The sequence below is a fragment of the Columba livia genome, chromosome 12, assembly GCF_036013475.1.
Source record: "Columba livia isolate bColLiv1 breed racing homer chromosome 12, bColLiv1.pat.W.v2, whole genome shotgun sequence".
Lineage (NCBI taxonomy): Eukaryota > Metazoa > Chordata > Aves > Columbiformes > Columbidae > Columba > Columba livia.
This window is the reverse complement of record NC_088613.1, coordinates 6,598,165-6,618,707: the sequence shown is the minus strand read 5'-3', so window position 1 is coordinate 6,618,707 and position 20,543 is coordinate 6,598,165. Positions and strand designations below refer to the sequence as shown.

The window sequence follows — 20,543 nt, the reverse complement described above, 5'->3', positions numbered from 1 at the left end:
CTCCCCTCAGCCCCTGCGGGGCTCCTCGGCCGTGCGGGTACTGCGGCCGGGCCGCGGGCAGGGTAGGCCGCGGCGGGCAGGTGTGAGGCAGCGACTCGGCCTGGGGGCGCCTGCGCGCCCCACCGCCGTGCGGTGACTCAGCCGCGGGCAGCGGCCGCCGCGGCGGGACCGGCACCGTGAGGCGGCCCCTGTGCCGAGGGGCGGGGAACCCCGCGGAGGGGCGGAGCGGGGCGACAGGTGCGGCGCGCGCGCGGAGGGGTCCGGCGGCGGCACCTCCCGCGTCCCCCCCCTCCACCATGAATATGCAAATATGGGTATAATTGGCAGCCAATGGCGTGCGCGCTGGTCACATGGTGCTGGTGGAAGCTCAGGGAAGAGAAGTTGAGTCTCGGCGAACACAGGCAGCTCAGTAACCAGCCGCAGCGGCCGGAGCGGGCGGCCGGGCAGGGGAGTGAGTGCGCCGCTCCCCCACCCTCCCTCCTCCCCGCAGGGTGCCCGGCGGGCCGGGGCTCTGCCTGGACCATGCCGATCCTCCTCTTCCTCATAGACACGTCCGCCTCCATGAACCAGCGGGCGTATCTAGGCACCAGCTACCTGGACATCGCCAAGGGCGCTGTGGAGATCTTCATGAAGGTGAGTGCGGGGCCCGGGGGGACCGCCGCCCCGCCCGCCCCCTTCGCCCGCTCACGCCGCTTCTCTCCGCTCTCTCCGCAGCTGCGGGCCCGGGACCCGGCCAGCCGCGGCGACAGGTACATGCTGGTTACCTTCGACGAGCCGCCCTACTGTATCAAGGTAATACTCCCCCCCCGCGGCTGCCCCGGGCCCCCCGCGGCCGCCCCGGCTCCGCCGCGGGGCCGCCCTTGGCGTGGTGGCGGCGCAGCCCCGTCTGGCCCGGCGGCGGCAGCAGCAGCCTGTGAAGATGGCGGACATTTTGCTTTTGTATGGAGGAGAGAGGCTGAGGGCGCTGCTGAGATGGAGGAGGGGGGAGGAGGAGACGGACGGGAGCGTGATTCACCGCCCCGGCGTGCCGAGGGGGGCGGGCGGGTGGCTGCGCTCCGCCTCCCGGCCCGTTGCTCGCCCGCCTCCTGTGAGGCGGTGGCTCCGGCGGGGACTGCGCCTCGGCCTCAGCCCTGGGGCGAGGGTCCCGGCGCCTCTCGCTGCCGTTTTATCCCCCGTCAGCGGAGGTTGTGTCTCGGACGGGCTGCGGGGGCACGGGGTTGGGCGGGAAGCAGCGCCCCCCCCGCGCCTGCGGGACCCCCGCCCGGCAGCGGGGGCAGGGGAGCCCCCGGCAGCCTTCCTGCCGCCCTCAGCAAGGCTGTGTTTTTTGGGACAGAGGTGCCAGGAGCTGTTAACCGCCTCTGCGAGGCAAGAAGCAGCAGCGAGTGTGGGTGTTGGGGGTTCCCCCCACTCCTTTCTCCGTCTGTGAACTGTAGCCCACACCGGTTTTGAGGAAGGTGCTGGTAATTGCGACTTGGGTAGTCATCTACATACAGGGCTGTGGTGAGCTGGACGAGGAGTCTGCCCGGCTGCCTTCTCTTGTCCCTCTTTTCACGTTCCTCAAGGTTCATGCAAGTAGGGCCATGCCATTTATCACGTCAGCTGCACCACGAGGTTATGGCAGGAGGAAGAGAAATCGGGGCTCTGTGTCCCTTAAACTGTGGCCTTCAACCTGCTGATAGAAAGGTCTAACTTAATTGAAGATGTTTAAATACAGCAGAAAACGTCATCGCTATGGGAGAATTAGAATCGTCCTGAATAGTCCTGGATTAGGGCGGTATTTGCAATGACTAATATAGTAGCTATCATAACTCTTGGGGCTTAGACCCATACTATAAAGGCCAATAAGTTCATACAAAAATTTGTTGCTGGTCATCCCAGAGAAAAAGAGCCCTCTCGAGATCTCCCAACACTAACTTTTTGAAGAGAAGTTGTAAAAATAATTGTGCCCACTGATGCTGTCTGCTCACATCTTTGATAATGAAGAAACCTAATTATCAAGAGCTGTTAATCTTGACTCCTTTCATCAGCTATATGTTTACATAGCTAAAGAGTGCAGCCTGCTTTGTGAAATGAGAGCAGTGATTCAGTGAGTCAGTATTTTTGTTTGTTATTGCACCTTTCTCTTTCTTCGGAAGAAGGGGCAGGAGTTGTCACCATCCTTTTTGAGGTACAGAAACCCATCCATGTTTGTTGCTGGATGCAGAGAACAGGTCTTTGTTATGCCACTGTTAACTGTAGATTTATTATGTTAAATGTTTTTCCTCCTAATTGTGTGTCAGGTATTTTACAAGTAGACCTTTTAAGTTTGAGGAAGAAACCTCTCCACTGTGGTAGCAGCGAACATACTGGTGATTTAATAAAAAAATTACTTCCCTGCTGGAGATCTGTGTGGTAACGTTACAGGTTATTGCTACATATATACTTGGATTTGATGAAGAAGATCCTTATGTTTAATGAGCATCTTGTGTACCTCCTAATGTGCTAATGAGCGTCTGATGTGTTCCCAGTTTTAGTAAACAGTAATTGAAATAAATGGGACTGTGTGACACCCATGGTAGTATTATTGAGTTGTGTTTGACATACAATAAAAAGCCAAGGGGAGAAGAAAACCAAGTATTATTTTTCATGTAATGTGCTAATATATGTTCTTAGAAATGTACTTTTCTACCTTTAGCATACTGATTTTTAGATTGGACCTTTAAACAACCTTAAAATATTTTTTCAAAGCTTAGTAACTTACGTAGGAACAGGCTGCAGATCCGATAAATACATGTTTATAATAATTAGGATCACAACTTCAGTTTAACTACTACATAAAGAATTCATGGCATAAATTAGTATGGTTAAGCTGTCATCCTGTCTCTTACTTGAGCAGAGAAAACATCACAGCAACAACATGATTCTTCTGCCTCTGAAGACATTTTATCAAGACCTTTTTCTGGTATTTATGATGCCACTGTTGTGTTTTCTGACAACCATAGTTATGCCAGGAAAGCTTTCTGGTCTAGGCCAGATTCTGTATGTCTCACAAAACATGCTTGTAAAAGAAATAAGATGTAGTTTCTTTGCTGGTGCTGCTATAGTTAGATACTTTATATCCTTTTATTTAGAGAAGGAGAAACCGAAGTTTACAAGTAAATGTATTTCGCAAGTCTGCTTTCTGAGTATGCGCAGTAGTGGTTGGTTTTGGTTAGTGGCTGCTCTGTCTGGTTTTCTTTGATTTACACTAATTAAATTTTATAATCTCACAGGTAGTTCTTAACATTACCAGTGAAGCAATTGAGGGAAATAGTCTTGTGGAGTTGAGGCAACCCAGGAGGTAGAGGCATTAGGGGAACTTCAGCTTGGAGGAGGGGTGACTGAGATGAGCACGTCTGCTTTGTTTGTTTCAGAATTTGTTTACATGTAAAAATCAACAGTGCTGGTTCACTTTTGATGAACAGAGTATATTTCAAGAAAACATCACACATACAGTGATATTCTGTTAAGTGAAAAGATCCTGGTATTGCACAAATTATTTGCTAAAATCTGTGTGAGATGATGTTTTTGGAACTGTCTTCAGTATAGTTTTTGAAATTATTTACAAGATGTGTGGCTCCTCTCCTTGTTGCTTCTGTTTTTAATCGCTCATAGCTCTGTGCTGCTTTTAAAAATGGGATTATTTAGTCTCCAGGTTTCAGCGTGGCTCTGCAGTGGCATGTGTCTGAAGAGGAGGCAGGGTGCTGTCCTGGGAGGGGGGGACAGCAGGAACCTCAGCTCCTCTCCCACAGAAAGCGCCTCTGGAACCTTGTCAGCTGCTTGCTCCTGTTCCTTACGTAATGTATGGCTGGTGATTTGTGACAGTAATTATGATGCAGCTGTTTACAAATCTTTGCTTCTAAAATATTCTTCAATAAGAGACAAATATTTAATATCTTAAAAGCATGTTATGAAATGTATAGACCTGTGGTTGTCTGGTGATGTGATCCTGTGTAGGTCGATGGAATGATACCTGTAAGTTCTGTTGAATGTTGGGTCAGACTCTCATTTTATGGACTAGGAGGGGAAAACCAGAATGTTACTTCATGAAGAAAGAATGTTCAAGCTTATGTTTATAGTGTGCTTTTCCTCTGCTGTTTTTAGATTAAAATTGTAGTAGGATGCTGTCAAGTGGGTCTGTCTCAGGTTAGTGGCATGTTAGCCGCACTGAAGTGAGTCAGTCCCTTCTGATTTGGGGTATTTGGCACAGTTGGGAAGCTGATGATACCTGTAGTAAAATCCCTTTGTAATCAGCAGCACGTGGCAGTTGTCTTATTACAATTAAAACGCTAGTGCTTAAATCTAGGTATTGAAGGAATTTACTCTCTCATTTGACCTGCTATGTCCTTGTTTTGAAGACATTATATTAATAGGTTAGAACTTGGGCCTTGCTCCATCCCAGTCTGTGCTTTGACCTGGTGTTGCAGTACTTCCAAGACTTGTGCTTTTATTTGTTTCTTCCTGAAGCAGTGGTGCTAGAGTAAGAATATGAGGAGAGGAGCGCAGTCCTCTCACCTGTCCCCTTCTCCCAAGCATTTCCTTTGCAGTTACGCAGAAAAGAGGGAGGAAGGTTTCTGCAAGACCTACCTGGATTTCTCTGTACATGGAGCTCATAGCAAAGTCTCTGCCTAAACAAAAAGGCAAAGTTTAGCTCCTTTTATTTTTTTTTTCTTCTCCATTCTTGATTTTTGGTAAGCCTCACATTCTGCAGTTTGTGGTCTACTTGTGGATTTATTCAGGCCCAGACAAAAAAAACAACAGTGGTGGTTTTAGGTGAAGTTATTGATTAACTGAACTGCTGTATTCCCTTGTGGCTGCTGTCTGGCTGCTGGCAGTGATGTGGCCTTTCATAAGTGCTTGAGGAATATTATTTGTGATAGGGTCACAAAACATGGCTTTTGTTTTACGTACTTGTGAGCCTCTGTAGTATGACCTTCATGAATGATCAGGTTACAAGAACTTAAGTTTACTCTGCCCAATCTGAAATGTGTATTTTCCTCTGTTACGTGTTATACTGAATTCAAGAATCGGTGTGACTGCACTACGAAAGTAAGCTCCCTGAATTAGAATGTAGCTGTCTGAGAAGTAGCTCAAAATCCCTAATACATGCAATGTGTGTGAAATGCTTTACTGTTTGAGAAATGCAAACTGGGGGTGATAGACAGGATGCCTTCCAGTTCTGCTGTTCCCTGCTAGTGTGAACGTGGTTCGGTGCTAAAGGGCTCTCTCGTGGGAGCAACGGTGGACTCTGAGCAATCTCTTCTCTTTCCCTGAAATTCTCATAAGGGGTTCAGCTTGATGACCTTTGGTTTTTGTGTTGGATTGGGATACCTTAGTGGCTATAATAGGAATTTATAGAAGGCTCTTCTAAGCATCTATCAAAGAGTACTCACTGTAAATAACATGTTCATAAACTAAACTGTACTAAAATAGTGCTTCAAAACTGGGAGTTCATCAGGACAGGCTCAGAGAGACTAACTTTGCTACCTTATTTTTTCAATCGCACAAAAGTTTTTGCCTGCATTTTAAAATTGTGCTTTCACGTAGAAGCTGTGCTGGTGTAGAATGTAACCAAGAACCACTGACTCTGCAAAGGGGGGTGGCAAATGGAAACGCTGCGCTGCAAAACAGAGATGTCAGGTCTATTTGTCTGTTTCTGGAAGAAATGCAGTGGGAGCTCCTGACCCTGAGCTGCGGGGTGGAAGAGAAACCCAGCTGTGAAACCTGTTGGGTATGAGACAAATCTTCAGGAAAGCTGCCTGAGGTGAAGGGAAACGCATTTGCTTGCATTTTAACTTTTGTCAAGGAAGAAAACCAGAGGAATACCTAGGAAGCTAACTTGCAGCAAATCCACAGAATAATCTTAAATTGAGTAGGCTGTTACAGGAACCTGAAGGCACCAAAAGCCATCAGTTATACATGTAAAAGGTCTGTTTTCTGGCAAATGCAAGTACTTGGTGGTCTGACCTGTGCTGTGGAAAAAGATGTATTATGTGAGCAGCTGGAAATACGTTTGGAGGTTTACGGGTTGGTGGTGAGAACTGCTTGGTGCGAGGCTGATAGCAGCTGCAGGGGCAGGGGGGAAGCTGATATCGGAGGGATGCAAAAGGGAACGAAAACTGAGCTAAATGGGAGAGGTCTATCTTTCTCTCCAGATACACAGTAAATAATGTACGAACTTACTGAACCTACTAGCCAAGCATTATTGGAAGGGTAAAAAAAATGCAGAATATAGTACTGAGGAACTAGCTGAAATGTATGTAGGATATGCAGTGTCTGTTCTTGGTAACTAATTCAGGAGACCATATTAAGTGTTTGTGTAACAGAGAGAGATAGCCATTCATATTTTAACGCCCTACTCGTTTTGAGTCAGTCATAGCAATGTTTTTATTTCTGAACGCCAACATCTTCCATTGCCTGTGAAGTACTAAGCAGAGCTCTCCTCTGGTCTTGGAATGCATCTTCCACTGTGTTTGCTTTGGGTCCTGTCATGGAATTTGTGTGTTCTCAGAAGGTTGACTTTGAGCATGTGTGACTGGCAGGTTAAAGCCAACAATTGCTATTCCGCTGTTAAACACAACGAATTTAAGAAATTGCTTAATTGTTTAAGGAGCACTCATGCCAATCCTGATTGTCTCATTCTTTTTGAGGACAAAACAAAATCCATGTAATATTGTTTGAGAATCCCCTGCTTCTTTCTATTTAACTGCCTTATCACTTAAACCTTTGAATGAGGGATGTGTGCTCTGTGTGCATGCATGCGTCTCTTTTGGAATTGGACAAGTAAGCCCAAAGACAGTGAAAAGGTTCTTGTTGGTGCAAGTGGCAGGGTTGTATTTTTATGCCGCAGTGTGTGCGTCTCAAAATCTAAAAAAAAATTTAAAAATCTAAAAATCTATTTTACTAGAAACTTAGAAATTATCAGTTGACATCTCTGTAGCAAGCATGCAATAACGTATTGTTGCTCCTTTTAGCTTATAAAGGTACTGAATGGGTTTGAGTAGAGAGTATCCTTTAAAAAGCACATTCCCTTTCCTCAGACACAACATTGAGTAGTGTAAAGCATGTTAAAATACTTTTGAACATGTGTAAGTATGCTAGTCTTACTGCTTTCTCCCTGTCTGAGTGACTGTTTCTTGCTGTGTGCCTTTTGTGACTTGTAGTGAACATCTTTTGCAGGAACTGATGTTCTTTAGTATAGTGCTTTCTCCTTGACACTTTGTGCATAGTAATGTACTGTTGCCTTAAAAAACAAAAGCAACAACAAACCACAAAACAAAAAAACCCAAAGTAGTAATAATCAATGTGATTAATTTTTCTAAAATAGGCTGGTCCATTCTGAAATTGAGGTCTCTTGTAAACATTCAAATTCAGGCAAGAAGGAGGCGATTAAGTTTTTGAAAGGGATTGATTTTAAATGGAAGGGCAATTCAGAAATAACTAGTCCTTGGTAGATCTGATGGACTGAACTCTGCTTGGCTGTCGTTTTTATCGTTACTTTTGGAAGTGAGTTAAATACTTGAACTTGTGCTTTCAGCTGCTACTTGCCATCACACGAGGGGAGACATAGCTAGGTTAATTCTTAATGAAAATACTGTAACCAGTTCTGTTTCTACAGGAATTTGCGAACTGAAAGCTTGCTTTTTCATCTGAAGTGGGTTGCTATTGAGGAGATGCCAGATGCTTTGAATGGAAACCAGAATCTGTTGTTCATAGCCACTGTAGCAATTTATTTTTTCCTCTTTTTATTTGGTTCTTTATTTGATCTTGGACACATTCAAAGATGTAAGCCCTTAAGACTACAGGATAAACTAGACAAAAGTAGATATGTTTGCAGTAAGAGGCTTAGCTCATCCTCAGTGCAAAGGTCACTTTTATTTTAAAAATAGAAGCCCAAAATGTGTGATCAGACAGAGTTGGATCTCTCTAGTTGTGCTTTTGTTGTGTGGTCTGTGAGAAAAAGAGGCTTTGAGGTTGGTGGTTCCTGCCACGTGTAATCTTTATCGGCTGCTTTCTCCCCTTTTGTACTGTTAGTCTTGGAGTTTCACATGTGGCATTTAAAAAGTATTTCTTTTTTGTTTATACTTACAGAAGAACCTTGTAACCTGGCTTTGTGGGGTGGCTAAAAATATGCTCAAAATACTTCTGTGATATCTTGAAAATAGGCATTTGTTCTTTTTAGACATAAGGAAAACCTAACGTGGTATTAAATACTGATTCTCTCACACTGTAACAATAGAAGATGGTACTTAAGGTTGCAGACACTTCTACAATTCACCCTTGTATATATTTCAAAAAAGCTTGCTGGAAAGAGCTGTGGTTTGCAGCGGTGGTGCAAGAATGATGTTCTGAACCGATTGTGAACAAGAAAAGACAAAACCTAGTGCTCTCTTCTGCCGTGTTGTCGTATTTCAGACAGTTGGAATAAAATGGAGGAAAGAGTAACTTCTGTACCGTGTGACTTGTCTTATGGGGGAGCCTTGTGAGTCCAAGGCTCTTGTGAGAAGATTCTGGATGTCTCCAGTCTTTAGTGATTCTCTTCTTCACTTTCTATGTTTTGAATGTTTCTATCACTGATTTTATTCAATAATGTAGGCTACAAAGCATCAGTGGAAAGAACAATTGCTGCTGTTCTGAATTTTTAATGCAGATTGTTATTTAAGTAATTCAGTTTTGTACATTTTGAGTCTTGGAATTTTTTCTTCCTTCTTAAAGTTTATCCTTGCGGTGTGGCACTCAATAGATAACTCTTTGTGCTTCTGTCCCCCTGCCTCCAGAAAAAGTATAGCATGTAGTAATTTAAAGGAATGTTTTGCTTTGCATTTTTCTTGCTAATTTTGGAATAGTCATAAAGTAGTTGTGTAGTAATCTCCTTCAGCTGTAAGCTGCATGTTCTAGGTTAAAGTGAAAAAGTACGTTCTTGTAATGAGACTCTATTATCGTGCAGATCAGAATCTGTGCCCATAGACCTGTATTGATCTGTGTATTCACTCTGCATAGTATTTGAAAGAGATGTTTTCTTTTGGTGTAAGATCTGGCATTTACAAATATATCTGAAACTTGAACTACTTATTACCAGATAAGATTCTTCCACTCCCCCCACCATCCCTGCCCTGTATTATTTTCTAACTAAAGGGCCAATCTCACATTTTACCCATTACTGTGATTCTTTGCTTGGGCTCATAGACAATCACTCAGGAAAAGCAGCACTAGATACGTTAAATGTTGTTCTAGGCTACCAAGCAGATGCTTCAGAACTCCTTGATCTTGCTTTTTGAAGAGTAAAATGATTGTTGATTTGACTGTCTTTTCAAAGATGCTTTTAAATACTTAAAAGTGTAAAAATAGTATTAAAAAAACCTACAAATCTTCGTAAGACGGATGTTGCTGAACAACTAATTTGACTGAGAACAGATCTACGGCATGGTTAAGCTGGTGTTGCTATGCTCTGCTTATAAGTGAGAATAATGCATTAGTATTGGTCTTCATAGCGTGTTAGTGGTAGAGCTAGTAGGTTTTTATGGGGGGGGGAAGTTCAACTCTGCATTGTGGGAAAATGCGCATCTGTTGAGGCAGAACACTTGGTGCCTTTAGCTGCTGCCGGGCGTCCTGAGGGTGCGGGTGGGAGTGACCCCGGGCACCCGGGTCCTCAGCGGGACACCGGGCAAGGTGCAGGGTGCTGCGAGACAGGGAGCTGGACCTGAGGTGGTTGCATTGAATCGCAGGGCTCGAGGGGAAAGCTGAGACTTACTCTCCTCTAAAACAAAAATTACAGCAGAAACGATTTTTTAATAAGACTTGAAGTTAACATTATTTGCTAGACTAGTTAGTTGAGGTTTCTCAATTTATCTTCCTTCAGTAAGTATATTAATTTGTGATCTAAAATATTCTGTTTTCCCCAGCAATCCCTTGGATATTGTTTCAGATGTGAAAAGAGTTGTTGATTAGAAGACCTCGTCTAGATTTGTTCCCTTCCTGAGACTCACAGTAAACTTGCAATACATGTAGCGCTCTGGTGTGCTGCACTAGTTCAGTGACCCGCTGGTGGAAGGAGTGGGGAGGAACGTGACAGTTTTCAAAATAAGCATCGTGCTGTGTTGTCTCACCTCTGGGCTGTCAACCTAGAGGATCATCAGTAATTTTCTTCCACTTGTTTTCCAAAAAGGTGCCATGAAGAATCCCTTGAAGGACTGATAACACACACTCTGCAACCTTTTAGCTATTCCCTTGATTCCTTGTGACTTTTCCAGCCGTGCTGAGGGCAGGAAGGGCCAGGAGGACAGAGCTGGGGGCTGACTGGCATTGAAGCTGTGTTTGGTAGTCTGGAAGGGCAATGGGCGCTACGGGTAAATGTAGATTTGTGATTGAAACCTCCATGTTTCAGCTGTTGCCCTCTCTGCAGTGTTTGTTTTAAATGCACCTATAATGGTATTTCTGAAATGACTGCTATGCTGCTGAACAGAAGCACATAGCCTCTTGTTTAGCTTACTGTACTAGAGCTGCAAATAGTATGATTACATCTGTGTTCCCTCTCCATTAAGCTATTGTGTGAAACACAAGTCTAGTTCAACTCTGTGCTGAAATAGCCTAGCTTATCGAGTGTTTTTCAGAAATACTTCTCTTTTAACTGGATAATGTTCCTTTATTTAAATAACAGTGCTTTTTTAAACAAGGCGATACTAGGATCTCACTGCGTTTTATGCTTTCCGTTGTTCATGTGTAGTCTTCTCATCCTTGTGCAGCAAAAAGTGTAGTGAGTGTAACTGTCAAAACACGTGAAATATTGTTGACCAAAAACCTAAATCTGGAGATGAATTAAAGCAGGAGCAGCAGGTAATAAATAAAAGGTAGTGTAGGCTTTTTAATTTTTTCTTGGCATTATTATTATCCCTTGATTCCAATAATAGTTTCAGCTTTGAGCGTCTCTGACATTTCTAACAGGTGAAGGTGCTGCTAAATGCCCACATTAACAGAGGGCCCCAGTACTCATTTTGTAACTGGAGCCTAAGAGCCTCTCTGCTAGTGTTTTCCGTGGATACTATGCTTAAATATTAATACGAGTTGTTCTCCTATAAACATCTTGAATTCTTCTTGATGGAAAAGCATTTCTAGATCTTGTTTAATTTTGAAGTAATCTTAAAAGGACAGTGAACCACATGACATGTTCTTCCTTGCACTAAAGCTGTTTCCAGTCGTGTAGGAAAAAATGATTTGAGTGAGAGGAAGAGAGACTGTGGTTTTCATCAAAGTGCATAGTCTGTCCCAGAGCGGGAGAGAAGGGAAGAATGGTGGTGCCTGGAGATGGATGGAGATGGAAGCCAAGCAGAGTGACAGTTTCTAGGGAAAAAAATCTGGTGTCAAAATGTCTCAGCTGAGTGGGATTAAAGGAATCATCTACTCCAGTGTCTTTTTTTTCCTAAAGATGTATTTTTTCCTAAAGAGGTATTAAAGCAGTTTATGCTTCTCTGTTGTTCTCTGAGATATTTTACCTATATTAAACTTCTATGACTGTTTTTATTTGACTGGGACTTGATCAAGTGTTCTTTAAAAAAATAAAGTTTATAAAAGTACACTCTGGATTTAAAGAAGTACTTGACTACTAGGTTTTGGTTTCACTGTCCTACAAAACCAACAGAAATAACTTGACAGGAAGAAACAATTGGCTCACTATTCACAATACTTTATCCTTAAAACACTAACCTGCTGCCCACTAGCTCTAATATAAGGAGGACCAAGTGATGCTCTTGCAGTGCCTTCACTGTACTTGAATGCTCTGGGCTTATTGAGGAAGTAGCTTAAACTTGTGCGTTTACTATCCATTAAAATATTCCTCAGATGAGAACCAAGAAGGTGGGTTTTTGTTAGGCTGGTCCTGGTAAGCAGCGACATATACTTGCTTGAGCAACCTGGCCTTGCTTCTCTTGTGCCTGCAGTAACATCATGTCTAAGTTTTACCCTGAAACTCTGTTCCCTGTTCTGCTTTGCAAAACCAGATTTACATGTAAAAAGCTAAAGACAGGCTTGTTAACCAAGATGTATTTGTCTTCTCATGCATCTTTGCCCTAGAATCTTACTTTGTTACAGCAAAGGATAAGGGGTGGCAGCTGTGTTTCAAACCCTTATTTAAGGCAAGGGGGGACTGGAAGAGCGAGGAATAAAAATAATAAATGATCTGCTGCCTGCTGGAGAGCCTAACACAGTGATAGCAATTGCACACAGCTGGCTTGGTCCCATGAAACCTTCCTCCTCTCCCCATGAGCTTTGCATGAGAGCAGGAAGATGTGCTGATGTACCTCCAGCAGCACTTGCTGTTCCTCCAGGTCCAGTGGAGCTTGGATCCATGCTGGCTCATTGTGTTCAGCTCTGCCCTGATGATAAGCTGATTTCAGGCCTGTGTGCCAGTATCATTCTGTGCTGGAGGGATGCTAATCTCGTATCCAAGAGGTGGGTGTTGTGATGCTGTCCTGTGCCAAGACCAGAAAAGAATTGATCTTGTGAGTTTCTTTACTAAGGGCTTTTTGATATTGTGCAGTGACATGACTAGGATGTTGCATAAAAGTAACAAGAGCACACAGGTACTGAAATGAGAGAGGAGTTATTCTGCTGCCAAGGTACAGATAGAACCTGAGAGCTCTTTTGCCTCAAAAATGGCATTCATGAGAGTTTGGAAGGGAGTCAATGTCTGTAAGCGTCTGTTAGACGCTTTCTGCCCCATTTGCTCAGTGCAGAGAAACCCTTGTGAGGATGAAATTAGGAGGTGATGTAGGTTATGTGGTGTTGACTTATTTTAGGACTTTTAAATGTTAAATAAAAATATACACAATGTTTATAGCATAGTCAGTACCTTTCTTCTACTGTACTTTCTAGGTAGTACATCCCTGAACATCAAATAACAACTGGGGGCGTGGGTAGTGTAGACATTGACTCTTCTGTACTGAGAAGCAGCATTAGGGAACGTGCTACCAGGACCTTTTCTGCTCTCCCCCTTCGCTAAGTTTTGTTGTGGCAAAACCGGGTTGACCAACATTAGTCTCTCTGTGAGAATTTCTATTCCAGAGTTGCAGGGAAGCTCTCGGTTGCAGGGGAGGGAATTTCATGCTGCAGAACCCACTGGGAAATGCTGGGGCTGTGTTCAGGAGATGACAAAGAGGTGAAGGTGTTTTGGTATTTGAGAAGCAACCTCTGGCACTATGGGGTGTTCAAAAGAAATACCTGCTCCGTTTTCACACAGACATGAACAGGTTTGAGTGGTGATCACATGTATGGTTACCAGTGAACAGAAAAGTAACTTAAAAATTAACCATTGTGATGGTTTGGAAGTCAGAATGCTCTGTTGTTTCCACTGTCTTCAGACAGTTCTTGTAAATTCCACGGCAGGAACGGTTTCAGATTTCAACAGCTGGATTTTTTTTCTTACCTTATTTTTTCCAAATGGATGTCACTGACAACCCAATATGCCACAGGCATGTTATCCTGAACTAGTCGCTGTTTTCCTAAGTTGGATGCATTTAATGATAGCTTGAATTATTGAGAAACTTAAATACTTCAAAGAAACTGTAATATCTAAACATCCAATTCTTCTTTCTAGGGAAACATTAGCAGAACTCTAAAAATCTGTATGTTTAAATAAATATTGAGTGGTTACTCTAACACAGAATGTGATTACCGTACTAGATTACAAACGGTCTTTTTACTTAGAAGATTATTTTTAGTTATGTTATAATTTTTGAGTCAGATCTGAAAGCAATCCCGTGAACAATAAACTCTCCAGTTCTGTCTTTTGGCACAGCCTGTAGAAGCACTAAAGATGAAGACTTGCAGCCTCAGAAGCACCAGCTCCCTGGATTTCACGGGGCTGGTGAGACGGGCAGGGATTGCTTTGGAGCTGGAGTTGTGCTCCAACGCCCGGTCTCCAGCTCTGCCCCTGTAGGCTGACTAAATGGGGCTAAAAATAATCGAAAGCGACCATGCTGCCTAAAAATGTTGTTAAAGAAAAAACTAATACAGTAAACATGACAGGCCAGTGTAGCTGAGATTACAACATGTATGTGCTACATGTATTCAAAACTTGGTAATGTTTTACTTGTACTTTGATATTTCTGTCTTTTGTGTGATAAAGGTAGTGTGGTGGGGGTTTTGGAATTTATTGATTATTTTTTTACTTTTTTTTTTTTTCCTTCATCAAAGCATTTTATAAGATTTTCTTTCTGGCCTGTTGCAACTGGAATATCCTTCTGTTGCTTCTAAGTCTTGAAGGTCTTTTTAAGCTGCTGATTCTGAACAAGATTTTCTTTTGCTGTTCAACGCTGTTCCTTTTGATCTTCAGTTAGTTCTGGTTGGTGTAAATAAGACCTTCTCTTCTCCACTAGGTTTTTCCCCTTGGCATTTGTCTGAATTCTAGAGCATCTGGGCTTGTCTACTGCCAAAATAATCTATTGTGACCTTACTCGCTTCTTGAAGCAGCTGAAATGCTTGTATAGTTTTATGATGAAATAGAGCAGGGCATGGATTTGTCCCAAAACTAAGTCACCAGAAAAACATGTTACTTTCTAAGTATGGTATTATTTTTTGGTATGATTTACTTGCAAAGGCTGAAGCCAGGAGCTGGAAGGTGGGATGCTGCTTCCAAAGCTCAGCGTTTTGTAGGATGATATCCAAAGCTTGCACTTGTCAACACCGACACCTAAATGACGCTGCAGTTTTGCCTGATTTTGGCATAAGCAAGCAAGGTGACATTTTTTTTCGCTTATAATACTTCTTTTTTTCTCCCTCGCTATCCTTGAAAGTCTTTTGGTACGTGTATACGGGCTAAAATTGTTCAGATAAATTATGGAAGGAGAAGCTGGTAACATAGTGGCAAGCTGAAGGCTGCTCAGATTGCTATTAAATTCTGCACATGAAAGTGACATAAAAGTAAGAATGTAACATTGAAAATGATGAGGAATTCCTCTCAATGTTAGGACTGGCTCATAAACAACTAAAATAATGTTTAGTTTTGACTTCATAATTACTGACTTGTAGAGGATACGGATTTTTTGTTGAATGTGTTTGATGCTCTAACATTGGGGCGGTTTGGTTGTTTTTTGGTAGGTTGTTTTTTGGTCTCAGTGTTTCTGCTGGCAAATGGAAGTAGTGCTACATAAAAGCAGTACTTTTTCTCGAAGCAGCATTAGTTGGCAGTACTTTGAATTTAGGAAGGATTATTATTTAATCACTTTAAAGTGCTTTGTTGAACTCATCATGCATATGCTGTGTGTTACGTACTTGACTCTTTTATTTTGCTCTAAGAATGATCTTGCTGTATATATGGAGAGGAGAATATGCAGATTTCTTTGGGGCTTGAGTTTCTGTCTCTGAAATACATTTTTAATTATATACATTGGCTTGAGTTATTCTGCAAAAAAACCGTTTTACAGAAGTAGACCTTGTCATTGATTCTGGTGGCTTTGATTCAAGAAGCTTGCTTTGAGGTAGATAAGGTAGAGAATGTAGTACATTAACTAATCAGACATTTATTTAAAATTGGATATGGAATTAGGAAATGTTGCATTTGCCGCCCTTGTTCTCTTAATGAGAAGTTCCTTGGTATTACTCTTTTTATTTAAAAGATCCTGTGAGAGGCTGCAAGATGAAACATAATTTTCTTAGAAGGCAAACCAGTGGTGATCGGCTGCTCCTTGTAGCTGCAGATTACTTTATGCCCGGGGGAAAAAGGCATTTTGTGTATTTTGTATTCGTATTTCATATTGTGTATTTTGTAGGCAGTTGACCACGTTACAGCTGCATCAAACGCAGTAGGAGTTGGAAGCCGAGCAAACGTTTTCAGAGTGGGAAAATAGTGTCTCCAGATATTGGTGAAGAATGTTACTGTTTATTTTATAAAGAAATACTCTTAAATTCATTAGAGCTTTGCAACAAAGTTACTCAAAGAGCAGTCTTTGGAAAACACTTTCTCAGCTACAGCCTGAACTCAATTTGATTGGTGTTTTTACCAGGCAAAACAAACCAGTTTCACCTACATCTGAGGTTTCATAGAATTAACGTTAAAAGATTTTTGTTATTGTTCACTTAAATTGTTTTAAGACAAACTTTTTTTAGGATAACACAAATGATCTTGTGGGGATTTGGTGTTCTCTTACTCAGAAAAAAAAAGAGAATTAACTAAGTCGCTCTTTCTCCAAAGCAGTGACCCCGTGATTGCGCTTGATTCCTGCCTTGGGCTGCGAGAACGTGTGAGGAATTGCTGTGGCTCAGCCGATGAGATGCTGTATTTTGTTGTATTTTGTTAAGCCGTGGTTCGGAGTGGGTGTTGTTGGGGTTTTATTGAGAATTACCCAACTGATCCAACTGGGCTGTTCCTTCGAGCTTTAAGTGCCATTTGATGATAAAGCTGAGCCAGTCCAGCTGAAAGTGGACTTTGCTTGGTTGCAGGGTGTTCTGTCTCCCATCTACTTCTCTAAAGCTTGAAAAACTGGTTCAGGGAGGTAAGCTTGACCAAAAAGTGCTTTTGTTGTATCTTCGTACGATGATTCCTCATTGGGAAAGGAAGCCCTCTTATCTTAGGCCTGAGAACTCAGCAGAGATACGATCTCATTTTTTCCAAGGCCTCCAAAATTTCAAGCGGTGATACTGAGACACTCTGAACAGTGATTTGGTTCTGTGTTCTGTGGGATGTTTGCAGCTGCTCCATGGAGAGCTGTATGTTGGGCAGTAAAGGACAGAAGAATGTAGCTAGAGGGCTGGCATGAAATACCAAGGAGGGGTTTGTAATGCAGCAGCGACAGAGGGTGCTTGATAGTTTAATAAAAGGCATGAGCTGAGCTTGGGGGCGCTGGGCTGGGAGGAAGTACAAGAAAAATGGAAAAGTTGAGCAAGAGTCGTGTACTATTAAATACAGCTGATAATGGTATTTTTTTTCCCTACTAAATTGATATGCTTGCCTGCTTCCTGCTTGGGGCAGTTGTGGGAAGGGGAGGTTATGAGCAGGGAGCAAAGATGGTAGTCACACTTACTATTACATCTGTATTTTTCTTCTTTTTAACTGTTGCTGTTAGGTTTTTAACTCCTGTGTTAGTACACATTGCAAGTGCATCCTTTCTTTCCTTCCAGCCTCAGTTCATGGAGGCAAGGATGACAGGAGAATGGGTGTAGGTCAGAAGCAGCACCATTATGCTGCATGTATCTTGATTTTATTATTGCTGTTACTTTGACAGCTGCATTTCTGATTCCCAGATTTGACAGTTTTGTCTAATATAACATGCACATGCTAAATCCAAATACTTCTATTAAGTGCATCACAACTACAGCAGTTTTTATGGTAAAAGATGGGTATTTGCAATTTTTTTTTCAAATGCTGGACAGTGTGTTTTGTGAGTCTCCTCTTGTGGACTTAACCCTATGTTTCACATCAAGTTGTGCATACATGGATTAGGTGTGTGTAGCATGTAAGTGTACCTGTTGATTAGGAATATAATGTAATTTTTGGGGAGAAGAGATCAACGACAACTTACAGTTGATTGCAGTTTGTTGCTAAAATAACTAATAAGCTTTTTTGTTTTATGTAACAGGCTGGATGGAAGGAAAACCATGCAACGTTTATGAACGAACTGAAAAATCTTCAGGCTTCAGGACTAACAACCCTTGGTCAGGCACTCAGGTCATCGTTTGACTTGTTAAATCTCAATAGATTAGTGTCTGGAATAGACAACTATGGACAGGTAACAAATCTGTTTCTAGTCTTCTGTCTTATTTTTCTGTGTCTTTGGAAACTATAGGGAGGGGTTTTGGTGGTTCAAGTTCAGTTTTGTGGTTTACTTTTTCCCGTTTTTTTCAAACGTTGGATAGCTGTGTGTTAAAAGTCGAACTGTGAACCTTTTTTTTTTGGTCTTTCTTCTTATGTGTACTGGACATACCCTGGAATATACTAGCACTTTTTCCCTTATTGAGCTGCAAAGGAAGCAGTCCTGTAAACAACCCTGACCATAGACACACAGTTGCTATATGGGAGTGTGTACGATGGATGGCAGTGAATCCGCTTTGCAGTTTTGTGGTGTCTGTAGTGAACATCCTGACTTTCTCTCTCCCACGTTTGAAGGGCCCAGTTAAAAGTACTCTGTTTCTTGCCCCACTGTTACCATGATATTATTAGCAATTTATGTACTGCTTTTGTGGGCTAGAGTGGTTTCACACCATTACTGGAGGAAAAAAGACTAATAATTCTAAAAAAGTCTTTAGGGTGTGTGTGAATGCCCAGAGTAGCATACCTTGTGTGGTCCTGTATGGCTCCACACCTATTGAAGGAAAATTACAGGAATATTTTGAAAGATTGCTCATCTCGCTGTTTATTTTATAATGACAAAAATATAAGCCTGTAACTGAGTGTTAAGGTTACTCTTGGTGTTCCTGTGCTTTTGTTTCTAGGGAAGGAATCCATTCTTTTTGGAACCATCTATTTTGATTACAATCACAGACGGAAACAAACTGACAAATACCGCTGGAGTTCAAGAGGAGGTAAACTTGCAATAAATTCTTTCAAGTTATGATCTTGCAAGTTGACGCTATGCTGAAATAAAGATGCTTTTTTCCTGCTAATAGTACTTCTGCTTCATTAACCTGTTTTGTAGAGAAACTAGCTATACTGTCATTGCCCAACCCCTAAATTCATAGCCTATATATGGGTTTTCAGACTATAAATTAGTGGATAGGAGAATGGAGTCCTTTGCAGAGTTACAAATGAGTTTGGATATTATGTTTTTAGACGGTTTGTCAAATCCTTGAAGATGTTCTTCAATCTTTTTTGACCAGCTTCATCTTCCTTTGAATTCTCCTTTGCCTGGAAGTGAACTAACCAAAGAACCGTTTCGTTGGGATCAAAGGCTGTTCGCTCTGGTGCTGCGTTTGCCAGGAGCTGCAGCTGCTGAACCGGAGCAGCTGGGGAGTGTGCCCACCGATGAATCCGCCATCACACAGATGTGCGAAGTTACAGGAGGTAACTGGATGTTACTGATTGGTTCCCATTTAAAATATTTCTTTTCCTTTTGATTCAGCTTCACCTCTTGCTTTTTTCTCCATCTGAATTGGTGTGTCTGTGAATGTGTGTGGTGCTTTTTGTGCTTAGTTTCCAGTAGCACAGGAAAACTTTAGAATAAAACAACATTCCTATTTCAGATCTTGAAGGTGTGAGAGCATTTTCTTAATACACCAGTAAGATGGATTGGAAAATGTCTTAGATTGTCCTTCCAGAGGTTGGCTTTGCTCAGTTAGGAGATTTTTATTTAAATGTTGAATTGAGTAGGGCAGGTATTATTGAGTAGTTAATTCTGCTGCAGGACAAATGAGCTGAATTGAATCATAAAAGAACTGATTCTGAAGCCTGTCCTGTGGGATGCTGATCAGAATTTTTTTTAATACTCTAAGAAAACGTTGTGTGGGGGGGAGAAGTTCAGGTGTGTACAGGAGTTGGGAAGGTTTGGGTAGACAAAAGCAGATAAATTACATTGTCTTGGTGAATTCAGCCATTCTCAAGGGCCTTTATGAACTTGGACCAGCCCGATTTAACCTTAATGGCCTTTTTACTAATGAATAAAATCTCAGCAGGTTGGTGTGGTGTTTCGTTTTTTTTTGTGGGTTTTTGTTTGGTTTTGTGGGGTTTTGTTTTTTTGGTTGTATTGCATTTGAGAAGTATGTTTAAATAAACTGGTACAAAGTTTGGTGGTGTTTTGAATAAGACTGAAAGCTTTGGCAGTGTGACTTAAGTAATAAAACACCTTTGATCATTAAGATTACTCCAAACTTGCTCTCATATTTTCCCGGTGTGATTTATCTCTTGAATAGGTCGTTCTTACTGCGTTCGGACACAAAGAATGTTGAATCAATGTTTAGAATCTCTAGTTCAAAAAGTCCAAAGTGGAGTTGTTATTAACTTTGAAAAGTCAGGACCAGATCCAGCTCCTATTGGAGAAGGTACAGTAACTGTTGTGTTTTTCCTCCCCAGTATTCAAGAAACAATGTTTTGTATGCGTGCAAATATCCTTAAATGTCTTTGTTGTCCTTCCTGCCAGCTTTTCACTGTAGTGTACAGGATGCATTGAGTGCCTAATATACTCTAAAAAAGCAATTAAGTTGTGAAGCTTATGTGCTTCACTGGTGGTGCTCTGATATCCCTTTAAATGCCCCAAATCATAATGGCTGTGCTGTTCATAGCTTTTGAGTAGTTTTATGTTTATGATCAGTCTTTGTTATATTTTTAGAAGTGGTAGTTTGCACATATTTGTATGGATGATCTACCTGCTGGCTAGCTCTGCCTTTTTGGGGGGGCTGAGGAAAGTGAATGTTTGCAGGAAGTAGTGAAGTTTGAATTAGTATTGTCAAAACGTGGTTTTAAAATAATTAAATCCAGGACTAGTGTATTTAAACACTTCAGCCTCTCTAATCCCAATGCTTAATCTTCCGTACTTTTTCATTCTGCTAATTGATGACAACACAGGAAGTTTCAGTTGGATGATCTCAGGTGTAAGTGAAAAATT

At 42.0% G+C, this 20,543-nt stretch overlaps 1 protein-coding gene across 8 annotated transcripts in view; it reads left to right on the top strand.

Moving 5' to 3' along the window:
• Positions 1-289: 289 nt before the first annotated feature.
• Positions 290-20,543, top strand: part of LOC102096172 (integrator complex subunit 6-like) — a 38,510-nt gene continuing 18,256 nt past the window's right edge. For 4 of the 8 annotated variants that reach the window (XR_010475638.1, XR_010475637.1, XM_065077553.1 and 1 more), the window contains exons 1-6: positions 322-633; positions 715-792; positions 17,586-17,735; positions 18,439-18,528; positions 18,823-19,006; positions 19,852-19,980. Coding sequence is in view for 2 of the 8 variants with exons in the window: in XM_065077553.1 (XP_064933625.1) it covers positions 331-633; positions 715-792; positions 17,586-17,735; positions 18,439-18,528; positions 18,823-19,006; positions 19,852-19,980 (934 nt within the window). In the remaining 6 variants the exon portion in view is untranslated. Of the gene's footprint in view, positions 634-714; positions 793-17,585; positions 17,736-18,438; positions 18,529-18,822; positions 19,007-19,851; positions 19,981-20,543 lie in introns of all 8 variants that reach the window. The other 4 variants (XR_010475641.1, XR_010475640.1, XR_010475639.1 and 1 more) reach the window with 2 other exon arrangements.